This window comes from Melanotaenia boesemani, chromosome 9 (genome assembly GCF_017639745.1).
Source record: "Melanotaenia boesemani isolate fMelBoe1 chromosome 9, fMelBoe1.pri, whole genome shotgun sequence".
Lineage (NCBI taxonomy): Eukaryota > Metazoa > Chordata > Actinopteri > Atheriniformes > Melanotaeniidae > Melanotaenia > Melanotaenia boesemani.
In genome coordinates, this window is record NC_055690.1 from 20,745,429 (window position 1) to 20,770,867 (window position 25,439).

Below are 25,439 nucleotides of genomic sequence, written 5' to 3' on the forward strand. Positions count from 1 at the left end.
GCAGACTCCAGAGCAGAGATTGATGCGATCACCTCTGCTCATTCTCAGAGTAAAGCAATCTTGAGCTGCAGCTTTATGAACATGTTTAAGCTATCTGGGGGCTGGATTCAAACTCCACAAGAGGTCTAAAGGTTTTAGTGACAGTCACATACCTTGAAAAGGTCACAAAGACTAGGGATGCACATATTAAACCACTTTGGTCTAAACTCCTGCTGAGTAATGTTTTTTAAATGGTGAGCAAAGGGTTTCAACATAAATCAAACATATATATTTTTTTAGGTTAATTTCTCAGGTTTTAACTGCATTTCTTATTAAATTACCCTAATCAGTTTAAAATTGTTTTGTTTACTTTGATTTAAGTTGTTCTGTCCCCTTATAAGTGTATATAGTCCAAAGGGTTAATAAGAAAAAGCAGCTGTGTTGGTTCAGGTGCAGATGGTAGAGGGAAATCCAGTTTAGGATGTCAAGAAAAGGAGCTCATGGGCGAATATATAGGTTATCAGATGCCAAAAACAGCATAGCCATTTATGATATGGGTTTATATTATGAAAAGGAAACTACATGTTTTGGAAAATTGTCATTTCTTGCAACAGGTCAGTGGGAAATGTTAAAAATATGCCTTTGAAGCAAAGTGAAGAGAAATGGGGCTATGTAGCACTGTATAATGCTGTAGTTTATCTACTGCTGGTCTGAATGGAGACTAACCCTGACAAAAGTCTTAACACAATGTTTATATCAATTTACAGACCCATAACTTATCGTTGCAGTCATACACAGATGTAGCTTTTAAATGTTGATCTATTACTTTTTTAAAGTTTTTAATGTTAAGTGGCCTTTTGCCCAGAAGTATTGAAGACAGTGATTAGGAGAGTTCTGGTGAGAAGATTTTTTGTTTTATTGATTCAGACTGCTGTGACATGTGTCTTTATTCACTCACCCTATTGAATTCAGCGATGGTAAGCTAAATGGCAAAAACAGTTCTCTGTAAAAGGAAATTGGAAAAACAGTTCAGCAACCTCCTAAATGCACCAAAACACTAAAGACACAGATAATCTAGATACAGCTAGATGAACTTAAAAGTTCACTTACTATTTACAAATTTATTTGTATCTCAAGTGCTGCAACTAGCATCTCAGTCAAGGCTTTTTTTCCCCCTATTTCTACAAAACATCATCTGATGAAGGGAGAGGAAGAGGGAGTCAAAGCAGAGGCAGTGGACCTGTCGACGCTGCAAGAAGAAGATCCTGTGCTCTAACATTACTCTGTGTTTAATAACATGTATTTCAGCTGATTTATCAAGGGAGGTGGGCGACGTATTGATTCAAAATAATTATTATTTGAAAGATATTTTGCGTTAGAATGCTTGTGGTTCTGGTGATTAAAACATGACATAAAACTGGTATTACTTTGGTCTATTTTGTCTGACTAGAAGGACGACAACTACCCCCACCCCCATTGACAAATCAGTTGAAATAAATTATGAAACACGAGGGAAAGCTCTCAGAAAAAACATCTGAAAGAAGCGCACGGTCTCCTACTGGTATGACTTAGTAACTAGTAACAACAAGTGAAAACTGTTGCAACGGAGCTTTTCTACTGTAGGATAACTAACAAATTAGCCGTTTCTGCCATTTTATATGGTAAGTAATAGTAAATGATCCGACTTAAACGGGAGGATAAAGTAGTTGCTGGACTACCCTTCCTTGTTTCTAACATAACGCCAAAATAAACTTCACTGTTAGATTGAATTAACTTACCCATCCAGCAAAAAGCCTGTAACCTCCGCGTCAGTGTTGAAGTCCCTCTCCTTCATCATTTGCCTCCATCTGGTAAATGCTCCACCGATGTACACTCTCGTTTGCTCCCGGTTATTATTTCTTTTTCTTTTCTTGGCTATTTTTTCCTCCGTCCCGCGGGGCAAAGAGTATGGATCGTACTACATTTCAATGGAAACTGGCAAGCTGAATGACCCACAGTCGTCTTGGCTTGTTTACACTAACCCCGCCCCCTCCCCCTTGAAATAGCGGGGACTCACAGGTAAAAAGCGTAAGGCTAACAAGTTTGTCCCCTGTCGGCTACTGTATTCAAAGATGTCGATGCAACATGGCAGCCTCCAGCTGGGTGCCGCCACCTTTGTATTTATAAACAACTCATTCTAAGCTACGAGAACACTTTCATTTGGATGCGATTGTGATTAGACTTTGGTAAAATACGTATTTATGAAAGCAATACTGGATTTTTGCTAACAAAAAGCCAAATAAGCTACACACTATACCTTTAACCCTGCAAAGAGCAGTTTCATTCTCTTCAATTTTAGACGATGCTGATACAATGTTGTCACCTCAGGTCATTTTAATTAAGCTGATATTGTTCCCTGGGAACTTTGTAGCACCATTAGATATTTTCTAAACTCTGTCTACTCAGATCAAAGTGCCAGCAGTGGGTTTTTTTTTTAGCAATTCGTTTTACCTCTTACTCAGTTTGGCCTCTGCGTCAACTTAAGCTGCAAACATCAACTTAGAGATTATAAAGGAATAACCTTCAAACAAAAGACAAGTGCACTACAAACTATTTGGACAATAGGAATACATTTAAATAAAAAACTGTACTTATTTTGGTCTTTTCTAAACAGAAAGACATTGGGGCTTTTCTGAAGATTAGATGTAAAATGGAAGCTCTGTTGCTGCCATCAAATTATAAATGAACTAATTTTTTCCATGAAATTGTAAAATATCTCAGTTTCAATGTTGTTTTTGTTCTGTTGGGAATATAATGTGTTTATGAGATTCGCGAATCTCTTTTTATTTATATTTTACACAGCATCTCTACTGATTTGGAAATGGGTTTGTACTCATAAACCAGTATGAATTGAGAGCTGCTCACTTGGACCCTCTGTGAATCAACAGTTTCAACAAAACTGAAGATTAAACTTCTCATGACAGTTTGCTTTATCAGAAGATTATTAGACTTTCTAAGTTTTATCTGGACATATCTTTAATAAACGGTTAAGTGTCTGGTAGAGTAATGAAGTTAATCTACTCTATCCAAAGTGTGGATGCTCACACCTATGACCTCTACTCAGACCACTTAGTAACTTTCAGATTTTGCAGTGTATGATCAGATGTATTTTAATTGCACATCCTCACTTTATCTTAAATTTTCTGTGTTAAAAATGTTCCCTTTAGACACACACACACACACATCAGTAGCAGAAGTGTACCTTAAAAGTCAGACAGATGTGGGTCAACCTGACTGGCATTGCATGTCATTGCTGTTGGTAGAAATGTCCTGATGTAAAGCTGTGTTTTGTGCTACAATACTCTCAGCTTCTGCTTCATTGGATTCCTTTTTGCCACGTGTGTGTGTATGCATGTGGTAGAGGAGGGATGTGTGTGATCTATACACAGTCTATATATCAGAGATTAGTTGTGCTGAATTAAATGTGTAATAATGTGTCTAACAGTATTAAACCTTCAAATAGTTGGACAAATAGACAGGGTCTTACAAATCCACACAGAACCTTTAACCTCAACCTGATAGAGGTGTGGATTTAAGCTTTCTGGAGTCTTGATTACTTCTGCTGGTGTGAGAGACAGATGAGTCGTGTAAGTGTGATGGACACACAGTAGCAAGGAGATCCTCAGTTTTGAGGAAATAACCAGGATGTCTGACAAGTGGTATAGGTGAGGAGGAGTGTGTTGGGGGTTTTCTCCAGATCAGGGCTAATCGGTGGGATCAGGATTGAATAGGCTAGTTGTTATTCTGAATTGGCCAAGATATGTGGTTATATGATAGAGAGCCATGGATTAAAACCCTATGCTGGTATTGTTGGGCCTTCTATACAAGCTGGGTTTTCTCCTTTCTCTCACTCACACACACAAGCACACAATAGTATGAGAGCAGGAATGAGCACTGATGATAAATGTATAATCCCCACACACACATAAACCATTAAACCCAGTGGATTACAGTTTTGGGAATTACAGCAGGGATCTCTGTTGTCTCTCCCTCTGTTTTGCTCTTTCCTCTCCTCCTCTGCTTTTTCTGCCCTCACTTGTCAACAGCCCCACTTGGCCCAGACCGCCAATCCAAAGCTTTGATGAGGCAGTGTCAGCTATTTGTTTTGGCCAAGCACAAATGAATCTCTGAATAGCAAGCGAGATAGATGGAGAGACAGAGGAGTTGAAGGAGAGGAGAATGGCCGTCCTAATCTGCCACCTTCTTCCTCCTCTCCTTATTTTTGTTGTCTCCCTTACAGGTCTCTCCCTCTCTCTCTCTCTCTCTCTCTCCATTCTTAACTCTGTCTCTCGCCCTTTATCGCTTTAAGCACAGACTGTGCCAGTGTGGGCTTGCAGATGATTACCAGTGTAATCACTCACATTTTAGATGATCTGATAGGAGAAAAGGCCTACAAATCATCTTAACACCTCCTAAATCCCCAGAACTCCGTCTCCAGAAGACACTAGCCAGCAACTACTTTATTTTTGTCCTCAATATCTTCTTTCTTAAAGAGTAGGCCAGAAAATTCCCTCAGAAAAGCCCAGTTAAAACAATGTCTTAGTAAGCCCATTCTGCCTATATCCACTACTTGTTTTTGTGTAATGTAAACCCTGGATTTGCTGGTGTAAGTAGATTGGGGCACAATGTAAGTACAAGTGGAGTTGATGTAGCTAACTTTGTACTAAGTGGCTGCTTGCTGTGTCTTAGTGAGGGCTGCTCTCTGTCCTTGTGGAGTTTTAAAGCTTTCAGTAACATATATTAGAGCTGTCTACTGAACCTAAAGATGGGGATTGTTTTTGTTTTATTTTGTTTTTAGCTTTTTTTAATCAGTTACTATAGGTTGTGAAGTATAGTGGGGATTTGGTTTAGATCAAATGGCTGAATTAATGCAAATATTCCAGTATTTCTCTCAAACTCAAATTATTTAAGTCGAGTTGATATATTTGATCAATCTACCTGGAATGCATTTTTACGTTCTGTTTCATTTTCACTTACTGGATTTGAGTTTCACTCTTGAGATCTCTTCTTTTATTTTTCACCCAAATACTTAAAATTTTTTCATGAGCTGAAACAGCATTTTGAGAAATTCTGAGAGAGGGAATGCCCTCGTTTCCATAAAAGCAATTAAAGCACTTTGAAGCTCACTGCAGGGTTTTCACCCATCTTCTAATGATATTGTCTGTACATATTTGTGTTTATTATGGCACATTTTGTCATACTGACACATCACCAAAGTGTGTTTGAACCCTACATTTCTCAGAAACCATTAGTGTGAGACAGTTGCTGTACAGGTCAGTTATACATGTTGGAAATATAAAAGTTTAAATATTTTTTTTACTCATTGTGGCCTATATTATCACATCACAACATCCCTATGTTTTTCCTAGTATTCAGACAAACTCTTCAGTAGCTCTAGTAGTCATGAGACCATGAATCACACATGATCTAATAATGTAGTTAAAAGTCTTCCAAATATACTCATTACAACTACCTCAATACAAAGTTAAATTACCTAATTACCTTAATCAAGCTAATATCTGAAAAACTCCTGGTTGTGTAAACATATTCAGTGCTCTAAAACACCAGCAATTTTCTTTTGTATGTGTGATACAGCTTGGAAACCGTTTATTACAGTTGAAGGGATCCCCTAGCAGCAGGCGGGGAGCCCTGAGGGGGCCACTGGTGAGGCTGGTGGGACGGAGGAAACAGATTACTTTGGTCTCGGGGCACCAATAGAAGGCCAGATGAACTAGCAGGGGCCCCTTTCTTTTATTCATTCTCCCAGTGGACTCTCCCACAGGTCTGGGACATGAGGCCCCTCTCACACCAGCCCTGGATTTTAAAACAGGTATTTACTTGTGGAGCATTTTGTTTATAATGATTGATGTGATACAGTGCAACATGCACTCTGAAGTTTACTGCTAGTTTGCCAATCAGTCATCTTCTAATGATGGTGAACAACAAAAGTCTTAAAAAAAAATAATGTGTGTGACATGTGTGTCATATCGGTCTTCTAATATACTGCATATCACTATAATGAGGTGTGTGTTCATTTGTGTGTGTATAGTGGTGATAATCCCGTCCCCCGTCTGCAGAGCCCCAGTAAAACCCCACTAAGCCACTTCATTTACTTTGATCCTGTTTTGGGGGGCAGTTTAATTTCCCATAATGCCGTTGATCAATGATTTCCTTTCAGCACTGATGTAATTAGCAGTTTTAAGCCAATTTTGCGCTCCTATCTGACAGTGTTTTTTGGAAGGGGGGCTGGAATTTATTATCATAGGAGCTTTAAAAAAAGATCAATATCAGCTCACATAGAGGGTTACATGAACATATGAGCACAAGCAGGGAAGTGTGTGTGTGTGTGTGTACACAGATAAACAAATTTTATCCATTAACATTTTACTGTGCCTTCTCTCTTAACCTGCAGCAGTCGGTGCTGTTTGTAAAACTACAAAAATTAACAGCCAGAACGATTAAAATCTTGCCTAAACAATTCAGTTTCTTATGCATAATTCATCCAATAAATTATAAATATGGTATTACCCTATTAAGGAAGGGTTGTTTTATTAATTAACATGATTAAGTGGTTTAAGCTTGAACAGGGTGGCCTGATTGCAAATGGTCAAATGATTAATACGAGCTATCGTTAGTGTCGTCACTGATCTTCAAGTGCTGTTTGGTCCTCAGAACAAATGAGTTAAACCTTAATTTCGTGACCAGAACACAGACTTTCTATCCAGTTGACTTTTACAGTGAAGCTGCGTTGCTTCAAGCATCACTATATCTTATTCTAGTGGTTAGACAGACAGTAAGAATACTGATATCTGTGGATGTCAGAGGTCCATTTAATTAACTTGGTTTGGGATATGTAAAGCAGCAAGAGAAAACATGGTCAAATGTCTCATTATGAGTATTAATGAGAAGTCTGAATTATTCTTAGCAATACATTTAGTTTATATAAACTATTGTGTTTCCTTTATGCTGCCGCTAGCCAAAAGAAACAGCCTGGATGTTTGCTGGTCTCTTTGCCAGGCACATATTAACAGTTTCTTGGTGCACTCTAAAGCCACTGTTTATGTTTCTTCTTAAAAGTCTTGTCCTGTGGGAATTACAGAGTTGCATTAAGTTTGAGATGTCTATCAAAGCTTCAAACCTGTCATTTAGTGGGCAAGGTCGACTTCCTCTCCAATTTGCAACAAAGACTGAAGTCGCTGGCTCAGTGCAGGCTTGCATGTGTCTGCTGTGCATATGCATACTCAGGCAGTTCTGGCATACTTATATGACGTAATTCATATAAAGTATTGAATTTTAAACCTAATGAGCTGACATTAAGATGATTGCTTTAATTTGTGCTGAATAAATGTTAAATCCTTTAAGACGCCAAAAAGCCCAATAACTGTTATGTGTTAGAAACAGATCAAGCTCTTAGGCTTGATTTTTAATATAAGCTTTATATTTAACACAAGCGCTATACTCAAATTTTTAGGACTCAACTAACGATTATTGTAATTATTAGTCTAATCAATACATTCTCCATTATTCTGTTGAAATTTTAACCTGCAAAATGTCAGTCAACAGTAAAAACTGTTTGTTGTGTTTTCTAAAGCCCACACTGACATCTTTAAAACACATTTCTTGCGGCCAACAACCCAGTTCAGGTTGTCATATATTTAGTAATTTCTTCTCTAGAAAATGTCTGAAACAGCATTTTGAAGATGGTCGCCTATTAATTATTTGATTGTCGAGGAATTGATTTACTTGCAAGAGTTCAAAAGATGTCAGTCTGTTCTTACTTTTTACATTAGGGATACTTCTTGAACTTGTACAAGAGATTGGATTAGACATTTCTGTCCCCTTTTCATAGTGACCCCATGGCCACGATTGACCAGTCACCTCCCCTCTCATTTACCTGGCTTTCCTTTGAACTAGGCCTATCCTGCAGGACTAACACACTTGTTTGGAGGGCTACAACCTGAAATTACCACCAGACCCTTTGCCAAGCCACACTAAGTTGTCATTACTGAAAAAGCCTCAGTTTTTTTTTAAAAACCCTTTTGAAGTGTGTCAGTGCTTAGATGCCACTGCCCTTTAACCTTGTTCAGCTCTGCAGCTATGTGTGTGTGTTTTGGTGTGTGTGGACTTTACTGTTTCAATTTAGCTGGCCAGTCTTTAAAGTTGCTCACTGGTCTGTTTTCAACTAGGGGGTGAGGCATGGCATTGAGTTGTTTCAAATGGAACCAAACTAAGCCTATATGCAAACAAAACCCAGGGAATTAGGGGAACTAAGCTGGCCTGTTCACAGTAACTCCCCGACCAATGCTAAACCACAGAAGACGCAAGAGTGAAGCAGAGAAGGGAGACAGGGGCAGTGCAAGGCTCTCTCAGTCCTCATGAATGGTCTGTTCTTTTAATTGTGTTGAACAAAACAACAGGGGCTAAGTAATGGGGTTTTAAAGCGAAGCACATTTGGATGGATTGTGTAACGCCCTGTGTGGGTGTGAGGCAGGGAGCAGAGAGACACCAAGGGCGAGTGGGCGGTATTGTGTGGCAAGAACAAAAGGCAGAAGTTGGCAAACGGAGGCAACCATCGAAAAGCCTGGATCTAAACTGGCCAGCTAATTACTGACATGCTTTGTCAAGGAGGAGGAAACACAACAAAACCGGGATAAAGATTAATTTTATACCTCATCCTCCTCACTGTCATACACAGAAACAAATCCTGTAAATTGAAAACGAAGAAAAAAACCAAGCAAGCAGATAGAAGTAGACAGGATCAGAGGGATAAAGCTATGGGAGTGTAACGTTATAAAGCAGTGCTTGTAAGACTTTCTTTATTCTGTCAATCCCAGCTCTCAAACACACGCTATAGACTGCTCTTTACGTTTCTCAGCTGAGGAGTTTAGGGAGAAGGGTGTTTATGAAACCAAAAGAGGAAAATGAATAAGCCTCGAGTACACTTAGAGTTGCTGACAGTATTTATATTTTTAGGTCAGTTATGAAAGAAACAGGAGCCTCAACGGTTGCAAAGTTGATCAGAGTAATATAGAGGCTGCAGTTAGGAAATGCAAAGGGCCGTGAACTTGAGTGGGTTGCACTGCAAGTGATATCTTGCAGAATAATTTACAAAGAAAAATGGAGGCGGAGAGAAAAAAAAGGTTGGAATGAGTGCTAGGATTATTAATATTGGTGTTTTTGTAGAGAGTGTTAACATTTCCTGACATGTTTGTTCTGCATCCAGCTCTTTCAGACTTTGGTCTGCCATTTTGCTTATCCTTTGCTTCTCTGTAGTATTTTGACAAGTGTATTGAAAAGAAAAAAAAAAAAAATCGCTTGTCATCCCCAAACTATACCAGGCTGGTTTTTCTTCCTCCCTACATTGTTTTGTGTGTGCGTGTGTGTGTGTTACCATGGAGGTTTTGTGAGCGTACGCCGGCGATTTGGAGATGAAAGGGATGGAATCATCCCGATTCCTGCCCTGCCACTGAGCCGCTCAAACTCCCTGACAAAGCTGTCAGACTCTATTTTGGCTCCAGCTGCCAGAGTAAACTTGCTCTGCCATTTACAATCAACAAGAGGCAGCGCAAAGTCCCGCTCCAGCCTGTGTCAGAACCCTCCAACTGCTCCTCTTTTCAGAGGCATTTAAGTCTATTTTTTCTACTTTCAGTCTTTACTTTGTGTCTGTCTGGGTTTATTCTCGCTCTTTTCTCCTCTTTTTCTGTCTTTGTTGTGTGTCTTGCTAATTTTATTCATGCAGAGACCTGATTTTAGTTAGAGATATTTATAGTGAGTTAAAGTTCTTTGCACTGCAAATTAAGTGCAAGTTTTCTATATTTTTGTTTGATTTATTGTGTTTTTGCAACTGTTCGAAGCCTCTTTTTTATTGGCTGCTTATTGGAAGATTGTCATGAAGTTACTTTACATATGTCGCCTAATATTTGGCATCATGTCAAGGGATCATGCCAAAATTGTAAAACAGTAAGGGTGTGGAAATTTTGTAGGTAATATAATAATAAAATAATAATTAAAACAATATTTTTAACAAAATCGAAAGCTAAAGAAATAAATGTAAAACACCGAGCGGTCAGAGAGCTCGTAATCCACAAACACTTTAATGAAAGTCTGTAACTAAAATTATTTATTTTTTTCTGTTCATGCTCCAACGCTACATCAAATTTCATTATTTTCACTTTCGTAGCTTCATTGCATCTTGAGTTTAAACTTACCTGTAAATAGCAGCAATCACAAAAGCAAAGCAAAGGTAGTGGCAGACATGGGCGTCCAGTTTGGAGTAAGGCCCAGTGTATGGGGTCTTACTGTCTATGTAGCCTCACACAAGGATCTTCCAGTTTTAGTCAGATGAATTCTACACCAGAAAAATATAAAGGCACAATTCTTCCACAGTACATCCGAGACACCGCGGACTCTGCCACTTTCAAATCGGAACTAAACACCTGTTTTACTCTGCTTTTAGCACATAAACTTTTTTAGTGTTTTCTTTTAACTTAACTGTGTTGTTTATCCCTTGTATTTTGCTTGTACTATTGCTTTGTTTTTCATTTGTTCGTTTTCATTTGTTTTTTATTTTATCTCGTAAAGCATCTTTAGGTTTTCTGAAAAGCGCTATATAAATAACGCTTCTTCTTCTTCTTCTTCTTCTTCTTCTTATTCTTCTTCTTCTTCTTCTTATTATTATTATTATTATTACCACCAGTGGGACAATGAAAAGCACAGAAGGTGGTTGTGTTCATGACCTCGGAAGACCTGCAAGGAATGTATGTGGGGAGGAACGGAGGGCCGAGATTATAAACGTTACATTGACTTGCTCAGTTCTGTTCTATTCCTGGCATGCATTTTTGGTTCATCAGTATGTAAAATAATCTGTTGCTGCTGATTTACTTTTTCTGTCACAGACGCTTGAAAATTAATGGAACCTTTAAGGAGGTAGAAAGTTTGTTAAAATGTAAAATTATGTGGTAGAATTACAACACAAGATGTTGTTATTGAACAGAACGCAGCTCAGTATTTGTCTCTTGTTAGTTAACTCGTTATGTTTATTAAAAGCGAGATTGCTAATGAAAATGAAACAGTAAAGGTTACTACATGTGACCAGCCTCCATGTTAGGATCCAACTGCTTAATCAGAAAGTCATTTAAGCACATCTGGTTAACACATGGCAACTGATTTTTATTGCAAATAATATCACATGAACATTGTACTGATGAGTTCTCCTTTAATATATATCTATCAATAGTTTTCAAAAAGAAATGTCCTTGTCACAAAAGCGGGAGCTGCTCCACTGGGTGTCTAAGAGGACAGCGGGAAGACGAAGGACAGAGCACAAACATGAGAGAGACAAAGTGTGGTGGTGGGGGGGCATGCTTGGTTTCTCTCCTGCAGCGGTGCTCCTGGTGTGAGAGAGGAAGAGTCTCCATTCTCTGGCCGAGCTTTCATGTAGAGACACCCAGGGGAGTGTGAAAGAAACAGATACACAGAGGTGAGATGGTGCCATGAGGTGTTTATCAGGGAGCTTTTGAGCTTTGACCCAGCCTCTGAAATGGAGCTGCAGCTGTTATTCTGTTAATTGGCTATGACTTATTTTAATTATACTCTAATTGTTTTACTTTTTTATGCAAAAAGAAAAAAAAATGACCAAGTTCAACCAATGTTTCCAACTTCACAGGTGTGAGGGTTTGGGTTTTTTGTAGTCAAAACAAACATACAAGTGTCTATCTTTGGGACTGTTGCTTGCAGAGAAGATTTTTGGCTAATTTATGATGTTTTGCAGCCATGCTTTGAAACCGTGAATGTCATTAATTGACTTTTAGGTACAAAGAGCTGTTTTAGTTTTTTTCTACTTTACTGAGGAGATTGCTGCGGAAAATGAAGGCTTTAATCTGAAGTGACTGCAGAGAGTTTTAAGTCTGTTTGTGCCACGACACTGTGGTCACTGTGAAGTGAAATGATCATTTAAATGAAAATAATTTGATTGTTTCTATGTTACCCACTTAAAACAGACACCTCATCGCTACAAAGAACAAATGCCTCACCTGAACCTGTGAATTCTGCCGTCTAGCCTGAACCATCAACTCGGCCAGTCTCAGCGTGGCCCAGCTCGGCTTGGAATAAATCGGCGCGTCCATAATCTCTGTGCCGGCATGTTAATTTTCAAGTCAAAGGGGCAGCTCCCTTTTCATCACGGTGGAGGCTGTGGAATATTCAGTGCGCTGCAGATGTTCATGAATAATGTCTGTGGCCAAACCCCTGGCTGAGGCTGGGGGAGGAGGGATAGAGGGATGAGTAAGAGAGGAAGGGAAGGGAGGGGGGGGATGCAGCGAGGCCAGATGAATTACACGTAGGGGGGATCTGACAGGCGGCGTGAAGCTTTGTGATCATTCCAAAGTTCTAATAATCTCTCTCACCTTCTCCATCTCCCCAGTAATGAAAGAGAATAGGTGATTGCACCCCGGGCTATGTTCCCCGCGTAATGACTCCTCCAAAGGCACAGAGCCGCCAAGGAAAAATGAACTTTGAATGAGTGGCGAATTGGCTCTGACAGAGTGATAGACCATGACACAGATTCTGTAGCAAAACAGACGTAGTGCTAATTGATTATCAATATTTTAAGCAAAGTGATGAAAATAAGCATTAAGAGATGAGAAAGAGGGAAGAGAGAAGGGAGTGCACAACACTGCCTTCAACAAGGGCTGTCATTTGTCCAATCTCCTTCCTTTTTTCTCTCTCGTGTCTTCTTCTCTAGCAAACAGATCCATCTCCCCCACGTTTCTTCTTTGAAATTTTATTCATTATAAATTATGAGAGGATGCCTTAGCTGTAATAAACACATGTACCTGAACTTGTTTTCTTTTCTTCAGTTTTGTCCTTAATGATATGCTGAATCTTATCAGGACAGTATTTGTCCCTTAGAAGGCTTGGTTTAAAATTATAGTCATTTTATTTTTTATTAAGAAAGAAAATATGTGACACTGTATTCAGCTGCTGTGCTGTCTGTGCTAGTAATTGCTTTTCTGAGTGTTAAATGAACACTAAGTGCTCATACTCAGAAATTTAGCCCATTATTTCCGAACATAAGAGTGGACCGGGTTTAACCAGGACCACCAAGTTTGTGTCTGTTCTGTAGTGTGTTTGTTCCTGTAATGTGGTCAGTGGTGATCGGTCCCGCTGACGCTGCCAGGGTCCCAGCTCTTCTGCCTTTCTTTTCTAAGTGGCCGCCCTTTTGAACCTCCTTGTGTCAGCACTGCGATTAGCGGCTCTAGTTTACCTTTCATGTGCGGGGGTCCTGTTAGATTTAGTCCTATTTACCCCTTTGCAACCACCAATGTCTCAACCACACACATGAGACACACACTCACTGGTGTGCAATTACAATGGCATCCAACAGGCTTTCAGCAGGGGAACCAGAGTCTATTCTCCACCATTCAACAGCATGCTCAAGTGCATTCATACTGGAATAAATGAACAGTTACAAAACACACACACACACACACAAGTCAAGCATATTTCTGCATCAAAATTTCACCACAAACAAGTTCTGAACAAATTAGAAAAACATGATTAATTATAATTTATTTTACATATATTGAGATTTAGTTTTAAATCCCAACTTCTGTTCAGTGTACATGCAGAAATTTTGTTTGTTTGTTTTTTTTTACGTGAGATGGAGGATTAGTACATGAGATTAAATCAAAATATACACAGCTATGTATTATAACGCAAGGACCCAAAGTTGAGATATGAACAGCTTCACTTAAACCTGTGGCTGAAAGACTGAAGCCTGGGGGTTACATTTCCCTTTTAAAACAGGTTTATACTTTGTCCTTGTGGTAAAAACTAAACAGTCTGATGTTATTTAGCTGTTAAAAAATATTTTGCTGCAGCCACCTAAAAGTCAGACAAAAATCAGCTTTTCTTTTTTTTAACTATCAGGGAGCGAAGATAGAATCAGTCGTGTTGTGCTCAGAATTTTATGTCCATCATAGGACATGCAGCTAAACAATTTACTATCGTAGTAACTTCTGAGCTGTATTACAGCTTAAAATGGATCCACTATTCTTCCACTTTCTTTTCTTTCTTTGGTTTTATTAACCTTAATCATCATCAGGACATTTCAGGAGTTGGACTGTTATCTATCCTCTGTTTTTTTGTTTCAAGTCATTTATGGTAAATGAATAAATGAATCACAGATTCTAAATTAATCTGTAATGAGGTTTGAAAATGCAACGCGACTTAAATAATGAGTGTAGTCATCACATGACGTTTAAATGAAAAGAAAGGTGACAGGAATTATGACTGAAGAGGGTGAATTTGTAAAACTATGGATGCCTCAGGTTTAAAACCTGGATCAGACTTCGTATAACATGAAAATTAATCACGCTCCTTTGCAATTTGCTAGTAGCAAGGCTATAAATTTGATTTGATTTTAAAAAAAAAAAACATTAATTGTTCAGCTCTAATGCAAACGATCCATCCTGATAAAACACTTTTCCTATAATTACGATCTTCATATAAAAAAGAAACAACAGTTAAGATTTTCATTGAAGTCAGTTATTACTAATGTCCCATGTAAATCAACTAGTCAGTGAAGGACTTTTCTATGAACATTTCTTCAGTGATGACAGTGGTCTGACAGTGAACTATAATACTGTTCCTGTACAGGACGTGTATAAAGTGGAACTTGATAGAACATCCACCTAGACTATCAGCAACAAAGCAACTCTGATTCTTTATAACAAATTCTGAGTCAACAAAGGGTGAAGCATTAGATAGATTTCAGATTCAGTGGAAGTGTTTTGTTACTCCTTTGAAAGGCTCATATATGACCTGATATATTGAGTGTTTATCAGTCTTCTCTTAGATAAAAAGATTGATAGGTTTTACCAAGAACATAGTGAAAACAAAACTTTCTAGTTGTCTTCAGGAATTTTGACAATTGATTTGTTTGTGTGCTTCCTCATTCCTACAAGTGAGACCTCAGTGAAACCACAAAGTTACTGACTTTCACGTAAAGCAGATGCTTTTTCACACCCCCAGTGTAAATAACTTTTTTAGAACCCTCCTAATAGTACTGTCTTTCATGATAGTATATTAATAACAACTGCATAAAGCTGTTTAAAGGTTAAAAGAGAGCAAAGTTCGAAAGAAGCAGGATGGGGTTTAAAGTGGAAGGGGTAGATTTGAGGACATAAAGGAGATTAAAGAAAAGCTAGAGAGGCATGAGAACGAAACTGTGGCTTGTAGAGATATGGAAGGGTTGAAGTTGAGGGTGAGATGTCATACAGAGGCCCCAGGATGCTTAATATTTCACTGTGTGATCCCTGCATTATGGATTTGGTCTGATTGCCCTCTCAAGACCTTTGTGATGCATGTTAAAAGTTTTTACTATAGAACATTTATATTTATGTCCACCATCCTACCGAACCAATATAATAACTGTAATTCTAGGCCCAACATGCACACATAACAATGAAATGTTTTAATAAGTACTAAATGCCCTAAAAGGCAGAGTATTTATACAAATTTACAAGATATTTCCATATTGAAGGTTCAAGATTGAACTTTGTTTGACCCAGTAACTACATTATAGATGCCTTTTAATCCTTGTAGCCATGGGAGTTCCTCAGGGTTGTTTATTTGTGCACACTTCTCATGGCAACACATAGTCCTTAGTCCTTACTGGCAACAGTAGTCAGTTTTGTAGATTTTATTTGGGGAAGTAATAGCAAAAGATTAAGGCGTCACAGGTTGAACTGGGCTGTTTAGCTGCATAAATACACAAAAGAACGGAGTGTGTTAAGGTACCATCCACATATGGTGGGTATTGGTAAGTAAAATTTACTTGGCTGTTTGAAATATATAAACTTTGTTTTTTTTTTTTTTAGATGTTGCAGAATAAACTCTACTGTTAACTCTTATGTCCACTCAAGCCCTCTTCTCTTTGAGTCTGATGCAATCTCAGCATGGTCACTGAAAGCAAACCACAAACATGGAGCCCAGGTGTCCAAAGAAAAGGGGGGGCTGCAAAGCTCCATAGATTTAGATGTTGTTACAGACTGTAAGGAAGGATTGTGTAATTTCTTCATATATAAAGAATGATCTGAATATGTTCCTCTATCTACAACATAGTGCAGAGATTTGCATGCCAGTCTGCTACAACTCAATGTTCAATGCTCACATCCGACTCCCTCCTTTAGACATTAATTCCACTCTGGAGCATCCATTACACCACAGCTTTACAGGACCTAATTGATGCACCACAGCATCACAATATAGTCACAAAAAAAAAAAACAACAAAAAAAAAACAGCTTTTCAGGTGATTGGAAATGAATAATTAATTGATTTTGTAAGATATCTCTCACTAATTGTTTATTTTGTGAATATTTCATGGATGTCATAAATTCAGCTTGATGACAGAAGATGAGGGAAGATGAGGACATTCAAGTTCAAGTCTCCTGTTTGAAGGAATTCTCCCTGAGTGATTTTCCTTCTTAGAATGATCATACTTTTGTGAAGTGATTACAATTTCATGTCTTTTCTTTCTTTCTTTTGTCAGGAGAATTATCAGGCCCAGAACAAGATGCACTGTGTCATTAATTATCTGCTGCTGTGTTTTATGCTTCTCCTTTATAGAATCATGTGCTTTACATTTAAATTACTTTATGTAATTCTTCATGTCTGCCTATTTAATCAGGATGTTCCGAGTCAAGTTAGACTCTCGTTACAAGAAATAGGTGAGCTAGTTTTGATAGAGTCCTGCACAGACTCACAGACCCCTGCTTCTAAGCACACATGAACAGAGGTAAGGCTTGCTGCAGCTGCTGTGATCTGTGCACTCTGCCACCCAGTGGTTCCTCAGGATATGGCATTTTATCCTTCTCATTTAACTTCTGCACCTGTAGTTTCTTCTGTATGAGTTTCTTTCCTAGCTGACATAAAGATGTTAAATTGTATTTTCCCCACCTTAGAAGCAACATAAACCACAGAAATTGGGGTTCAACCTTAAACAAGTTAGTAAGGCTGATCATTAAATGTGCTGATCATTAAATAACAGCAATTTTGTGAACAATGTGATACTAGAATAAAATCACACTGATATACTTCTGTGAGTTTACACCAACTAGATTTTTCTCTTCAAATACCTTTTGGTCTTAAATTGGAACAGATTTGTAAAAAGAAGTCCATTTTTGTGGCAGTTTTAAGATTTCTTTGAACCATAAGAAACTCAGTTTAAATATGATTATTAGTTGTAGGTATTAACACTTGTGTGAAATCTGTCTTACCACTTGTCCTCCTGCCTTTTAGACCTGTTACATGTCAGTAAGCTTGCCCACCTGTCTGTCTAACGGCCCCATTGTTTTCTTATGTTTCTTTTCTTTTTTTTTTCTTGCTGTCAGAGCCTTTATTCGTCAGTGTATCAGCATGTTTGTCTGTCTGCCTCTTATTTATTTATTTATTGTCTGAACCACCTCTCTAGTATTCAGTGTTGGTTGGAGGCCCGGCTGCCGAGCTTCACTGTAAAGTGCTCAGCTGATTGGAGGGGACAGTTTTCCAATGGCACTGCGCTGCCTCTAATATTCTGTTTGTCGTTGGGTGTGAGGCTGATTTATCACGCCTCCTCTCCTGCTGACATTCAGATTCAGTTTGATTGGCGGCTGGAAGGAATGACACATACCTCTACAACACAGCTAACATCACCACAGCTGCACATGTGCTTAAACACACAGTGAAATGTGTTGTTTTTCATATTTACAATTGAATACTTTTGCATTTAGACACGAAGATATGCACTTGCATACTTTCTGAGAAACTTCTACAAATTCTCAAAATAAGTGTAGTGCAGAACTCTACATTAAGTTTATTGAGCAACGTGGGCAGACTGCTGCTCTTTTATTGTTCTCTCACCTCACAAACGCCATAATATCGTAGCCTTTTTCACTTTTAATGCTCACTTACTGTACAGGGCCTTAAGGCCTCAGCTGCCACACTTTTGCGGTGAATAACCACCACTACTACCCCCCAACCCCCATTTCTCCTTAATAACTCTATAACTCACCTCAGCCTTAGATTTAATTGCTTATCTCTGTGTAAACGTATTAACCCTCTGCTGTATCTGTTTTGCTGCCGTCCCGGGGGCCCGACAAGCCTCTCTGACTGCCGTGCCTTACATCCAATGAATAGTCCTTCTCTGAGCGGTAATAGGGAATCAGCATCGTAGCAGCAAGCATTGGCAGCGTGTAAGAGATAAATCAGATTGGGGGTCTTGCTTTGCCAGTTTATTGAATCTAAATTGCGTGCGCGCTTGGCCCCCGCCGGCCCTACACGGCCCATCCATCTCCCAGCTGATAATGGAGCGGGCCCGATTCCACCTGGTGGGAGCATTATTACATTTCCCCTCTAACGAGACCCGGCTAATCCTGCCAAGGGAGGAGGACAGAAGAGAACAGGAGAGAAGAAGAAAGGAGTGACAGAAAATGTTGGTGGAAGAGGAGAAGAAAAGAGGAGAAAAGTGATAGAAAAGATTCTGTCAGACAAAAAAAGATGCACCCTGGCAGCCTGCCTCTACCTCCCACTCTCCCTCTTTCTCTCATTCTCACTTTCCTTCTCTTTGTTGCAGTGCATAAAACATCTTCCAGTGCCATCAGAGCTACATGGCCTCTGGGCCCCTGAGCTGCAATTACACTCATAATCACAATGCGATTTCACTGACGCTCTCCGCCCCTTCTTGCTGCCATCCCTCCTCTTTCCCTCCGCCCCTGCAGCCAAGACTGAACGAAGTCTAAATGAAGTGAAAGGCCGCTCCTCTTCCCAACACCCGGCCGTTTATTACCCGCGTTAATAAAAGTCCTTCACAGAATTATCCTACAATGAACTGGAACCACTAAGTTGCCAAGAAATATACTTCCAATAAGCTTCCTCCACTCACAGACATGCCTAGATGGGTACAGCTTTTTATCATGTTATCATGTGTATGTTATCAGGCTTGTCTTGATAGTACCACTAACTATGTTGTCCTAATGTGTATTTTTTTAGAGTTAATCTTAAAAAAAACAAAAAAAACAAACAACAACAAAAAAACAAGCAGAGCTCCTTATTGATGTAATTAAATCATATCCATGGCTCAGCGCTCAGGCCTACTTTCATTGTTTTGAGGGGGCAGGATCCCCGTGAGGCAGTGCACTGATGAGAGATGGATAAACAGTTTGATTTGCTGCTATCGCCCCCAGGCACGGTGTACTGGAGAGATGAGCAAGAGAAGGAAGAGAAAGCATTAAAAAAGGGGAGGGGTAGGATAGGGCAAAACAGAAGGAGAGAAGCAAGCGAGAGGATAAGAGAACCTGTTGGGGGATGGATGAAGGGATGAGGTGGAGAATAAACATGCGAAGAAAAAGAGACGACAAATCACTCCAGTTGTTTGTCTACACATTTGTGTGCACACAGGCAATGTTTTTTCTCTTATTTTTGCTTGTTTTCTGTCTTTTCCTTCATCCTACATGGCCCCCATCTATCTGCCTATCTCTTTTTTCCTTTTTTTCCCCTCCTTTTTCTACCCGTCTCCCTTCCGCTCCATCACACCTCCAACACCACTCTCTGTCTCCTACCTGCCTCTCAGTAGCCCCGAGCAAAGAGTGAACTAAAGAACACAGAGGAGTTCATTCATACACATAAAAACACACAGGTACACACGCAGCTATCTGCACACAAACCACATCTGTGCATACAAACAAGAGAACTATTAGCTGTAAAGAAGATATTGCAGACAAAAATTTGGTTCTAGCACTTTTATATGTGTTCAGACTTACTGGATTATGATAGTGTTAGCAGGAAATGTTGATTTGGTTAGGCTTACTCCCAAACACACACACACACGTACACACCCTTGCTGAGGGATGTAGAGGAGAGTTCAGTCATCCATGTAGAATCATTGTTAGTAAAGATGCGGAACCTTCAGGCTTAACCAGCCGTAACAGCAGTGTGACGGGTTTTTTGTCTACACCAATTACTGAACAAAAACGGCCGTGCCGTCAGAGAGACTCGTACAACCCGTGGCCTCCTGCATCCAAAAATGCACAAACATGAATGCATGTGTTTTGATATAACATGTTTACTTTCAGCACAAACACACAAAGTCAGACACTAAATGGGGAGCATGCACAGAGCACACATGTATACGCAGGCATGACTGGTGCAATAAACCCCATTTGGACACCCACAGCTGTGCCCTAACACAAACAGGCTGCAAGCACTCACAAACACTTACACCCACTCTTATATTGTATTAAGCAAAACAGTGCAGAGCTCTCATTTTCTTCCTCCCCCTTCTCTTTTCTGCTCACTCTCTTCAGTTTCTCTCCCTCTTTTTTCTCAAAGTTTAAACTCATTAAGTGTAATGATATTGGAGACTCAATTTTACATAGCTCACTCATCAACCAAGTGAGATAGCAATAAAAGGGAATGACTCCACCGAGGCCCTAACGCTGCAAAATAAATGATGCACCACAACGGAAATGTAATTAATTTAGAGGCAGTATTGATAGTCCTGCCATACATGGCATTATATTTTTTAATGTGGCTTAACATCTTGATTATTCAGGGGGAAAGGTGGAGGAAAAGGAAGCCAAGACATCACGGTTCATGATGAGACATGCTTAAAATGCCCTGACGAGTGTTTACTCCCGCTGCCTCACTTTCTCTTAAGCTTTTCATTATGCCAAGAGGATAAACACCTCTCAGTAAAAAAAAACACTGACTTTACAGGAATATGAAGGAGAAGCCGTGAAGGGGGCTGCATGTTAGGGAGAGGAGAAATAGGCATCATTTATTCTTTTGTTGATTTGTACGTTTGTTGTTTATGCACTACTGGGTCCTCTAGTCATTTCCTGAATTTCCTGTTATATGATAAAGAGTTTATTATATTTAAATAAAGAAATTGGTTAATTAATTTTAAGCTCAGCTTTTTATATTGCATGAAAAACAATAAAAATTTACATTAATTACATAATTCCTGAACCAAGGAATGTTCAATGTTCAAGATTTGCTTTACTCCTAACTTTCTGCCGTTTCACTTTTCAGCTAAGACGGATGAGGTTCTGAAGGCCAAAGTAGCCAAGAGAGAGGAAGAGGCCCGGAAGAAACTGGAGGAGGGTGAGTGTCAACTGTGTGCTTGTGGATCTGATGTGTGTCCAGTATGTAAATGTTGGCCATCATGACCAATCCGGGAGACACGAAAAAAAATCAGTTGAATCAGGTTCATATGATTAAAACAAAAGAGTGAATTTATTGCAGGCAGATCTTATAAAGCTCATATTATGTATTGAGTCAACAGATATAATGAAGTGGAAAAACACAAAATATGTTCCAGTTTCTTTTATCAGGATAATCACTGCATTCTCTTCTAGTCTGTATAGAATAACAAACCATGTCTTGTGCACGACAGTTGTACTTTAACATTTCATTTATACTTTGCAAACCATGAACTCCGAGATGCTGATTGCTCTCTGTAGTTTTTATTAAGACAGCTGTAATCTGCATAAAAATGCAAACGGAAATGTGCTTAGCATTGCAGGCAATAAATTCAGCAGAACCTCCTCACTACCACCAGAAATGGAAATTCACACACATGCATAGACACACACACACACACATACACTCAAAGATTATCTTGATGCACATTCAAATAAAGTCAAGATTAATTTGCAGTGGATATGCTAACAGTAATAAAAGTCCTTAGATAGAATAATGACCCAGCTCCCTTACTGACCAGAGCATGATATAAATGAGAATATCAAATGTGCTGTTATCCCCACACTGTGTGTGTCTATGTGCATGCACACACAGGCACACATCTTAATTTGTTCAAGTGTGTGTTTTTATGTTGCTGGGCTTCTTTCTTTGTGTAACTATTTGTGTTTTCATGGACGATGTGTGGCTGTGTGACCTTTAAAGTTAGCTGACCTTTTAGTCAAATGAAAGTCCAGCCATGAGAAACTAATTAGCCCTCCTCTCTTTCTTTTGTCCCCCAGCTATGGGAAGAATTGATTCCTTCTTTCTACTCATTTTATTCTGTTTTGTTTTTGTCTCTTTACCAGCCTCTTCTCCAATAACATGTTATTATTCATTTTTTTGTCTCAGTGTACTTTTTCTTTCTACCCCCACATTTTGTTTTCTGCTTCTTTTGGTCTCTTAATATTCTCTTTCTTCTCACCTCCATTTGTCCTCATCAACCACTTGCACCTCTCTCTAGCTCTCTGTAACTTTCTTACTTATTCTTCCCTCATCTCATTGTGGAACCTCTGCCAAAGTGGTGACTGTGTCTAGCTCGGGGCAACAGATCAAGGTTTCCTGTCAGATAGTTTTCTTAAGCAAAGTTCACTTCAACAGTGCCTTTTTTTTGGATCAGTTGACTCTTCGTGTCCTTTGTTTAAAGCCCTGTCTTCCCCTTTTGCAGGTGCTTCTACGGTGTTTCTTGAGAAAAGGTGTTGTGAACACTGTAGAGTATAGACACTTCCTTGGTGGATGAACATTTTATCCCTTACCTTGAGCTGAAACATATGAAGTGAGCTAAGGGAGGCACAACAAGTTGGCCCTGAAGGCTTGTCCTTGTCTAAATAGCAACAGAAACCAGTCATGTCATCACTTAAAACTAAGAACACATTCATAAGCAGAATCAGCTAGCTCCATCCTCTTCTGCCCTTCCTCCCAGCTCAGCTAAAATGGAGGAGGTGGACCATCGCTGCTGCTAAACAGTAGATCACTAGGGGTCTCCTTACTCCCTGCAGGGCCTCTCAGAGGTCAACACAACTGCAAAGTTTGCACTTGAACCGCTAAGTCAACTAAAATGAGAAAAGCTTTTAAAGAGGATGGAGGGGAGAAGTTGAAGAACACAACCACCTACACTCCTCGTTCATAAATAGATCCATATCCTAGACTGGCAATGTTGTTTGAGTTAGCTTAGCCCTAATCGAAACCACTGAGATCTGATTCATGTGGATGCTATGATATGCAAGCTATTATTGTAGCAAACTGCAGCTGCATACGGTGGAGCCCTGAGAGAAGAGAGGGTTTTTTTTTATCAGCAAGGTTTACTGTGAGAGAGGAAGGAGAGGATCAATAACTGGCCCTGTGGTCATCAGTTAACAAAGTAGTCTTCGCTTAAAAGAAGTGTTTGGCTCTCTGGTTAAGGGCAGCCAGATGATGCTAGTGGTTGAAAAAGGAAACCTTAGATATGAAAGAGTGTGAGAATGAGAGGGGTGGATGAATCCTTTGTTAGTTACATGGCTTGTTTAGGCCAATAAAGCTTAGAGATGCTGTTTGTTTGCCCAGGGGGCTTTTAGCTAACATGGCGAGCCCAGCTATAATAAGATGGACTGATTGTTGGTTTGTGTGGACTGTACTGTCAGCTAGTACTTTACTGAAAGCTCAAAAGTCACAGTGAATTGTACTGTATGTATAGCTGGAATATATGTATGTATGTATGTATATATATATATATATATATATATATATATATATATATATATCCAGTTCTTCCTTGAGTCCTTGTTATTTCTCGAGTTTCTTGTGTTCCTTTTTCCTGATAAATCCATCACTGGGGATGGCTACATTGATCACTACGGCTTTCCTTTTCTGTTTAACCATGATCACAATGTCCATTTGGTTGGCCACGACCCTTTTTGTCGGTCTGTATCTGGAAGTCCCACAGGATCTTAGCCCTCTCATTCTCCACCACTTTGGGAGGTGTTTCCCACTGTGATCTCAGGATCTCTAGTCCATATTCTGCACAGATATTTCTGTACACTATGCCGGCTACTTGCCAGCTTTAATTTGGACATTATATGACTTCCTTAATAAGCCCAGTTCATTACCACATTCTACTTAAAAAAACACACTGTTCTGTTGTCTTGTAAAATGTAGTACCTATGTTATTTCTGGGGCAGAAATGTGTTTTAACTTGTGTAGCCTTTTCTCAAGGGGGGAAAAATATGTATATATATATATATATATATATATATATATATATATATGGATTGGAAACAAGCCTGCAGTCCACAGATGATATCTTAGCCCCAAACCTGCTCTGTCCCCATTACCTCAAACCACCACCAGATTGGGAGATCATATATTTTAATGAGCCGTATAATAGCTCTTTAACCCATATCATTAGGGAAATATAGTATACCTACCGTTTGCTCTTTTGCCTGTTAAACGAAAGGACTGTTCCCCTAATTACGTGGTGTGTAGGACAGGTCACTGGTTGGGTGTGTACCTGTGTGTGTGTGTGTTCAAGAATTATATGGCCATTAAATATTCAACCCCAAGTCCCCTCCCTCGACCTAGCACCCATTAACGCCTCATCACCGTTTAACTAGCTCTGTTGTCAATCACCTGAGGGCCCAGGCTGAAACAGAAAATATCTGGATCTGGTTTCCTGACGTTCAATATAAAGGAAAAGTAAGAGTGAGAATCCCCCCCACCACCACCACCACCACCAACCGAAGGATGTCTTAGTCAGGGACAATTAAATATAACTGAAATATTATTAAGGGTGAGTGTGCCTGCACCATCATTTGTTTGAAATAATATTTCTCTGTTTGGTATAATTACATGCTCTGCTAAACAATATGTCAGTCAGCTAAAATTTCAGCTCTGCATTCATGCAATACCTGTGTGTGTTTGTGTGTGTGTGTGCGCCCATAATAAATTATGCGATTCCTTTTCTAATTGAAAATAATAACTAATCCATGGATAACAAGCTCTTGTATAATCCAAAGCCATATCCCTTCAGTTCTGGCCTATCTCGGCTGTAATAAAAGACAGGAAATGAGAGGCAAGTGAAAGTGGTGGCTTGGACATTGATGCTTAATGTAATCTGCCTTGAAATCAAATTATTTGACCTGGAAAGCCTAACAATACAAAACTCCTGCCAGGCTGCTGTTAAATATTTAGCACGTGCCTGTCATGAATACAAATGGAGCGCAAATTAGAATCTACAGGCGCGTGACCCCCATATCACACCCAGGGAGCACGGGGGGCTGGCTCTGCTTTAAATGTTTTAATTACCGGGGCTGCGGTGTGGTGTGCCACACTACCTCACCGAGCAGCATCGCTTGAAGGACAAGCAGCAAAATTCAACCGCTGGTAAACACGAGCAATCTGGTGTTCGTAATCTCATCACATTAACGAAAACAGGAAGATTCAGCAAGGAGAAGGTCGGAATTTTGCCACGATGTCATTATAGTTCCCAGCATCCTCACTCAGTGTAGACAATATACTTTTTTAAAACTGTTTCTTCCCTTGGTTATGTGATCCAGCTTAGGGCTCCAGGGAGGCACTGTCTTGCTCTTGTGCACTCTGTGCTGAAGGTAGATTTGTCTCAGTGATTTTGATGTAAGAAAATCCGGTTTGTATTGATTGGGTATTGATT

General features: G+C 39.4%; 1 protein-coding gene across 1 annotated transcript in view; it reads left to right on the plus strand.

Moving 5' to 3' along the window:
- Positions 1–25,439, plus strand: part of rsrc1 (arginine/serine-rich coiled-coil 1) — a 113,621-nt gene that overhangs the window by 71,630 nt on the left and 16,552 nt on the right. Inside the window, exon 7 of the mRNA XM_041994671.1 lies at positions 21,089–21,160. Within this exon, the coding sequence (XP_041850605.1) occupies positions 21,089–21,160 (72 nt within the window). The remainder of the gene's footprint in view (positions 1–21,088; positions 21,161–25,439) is intronic.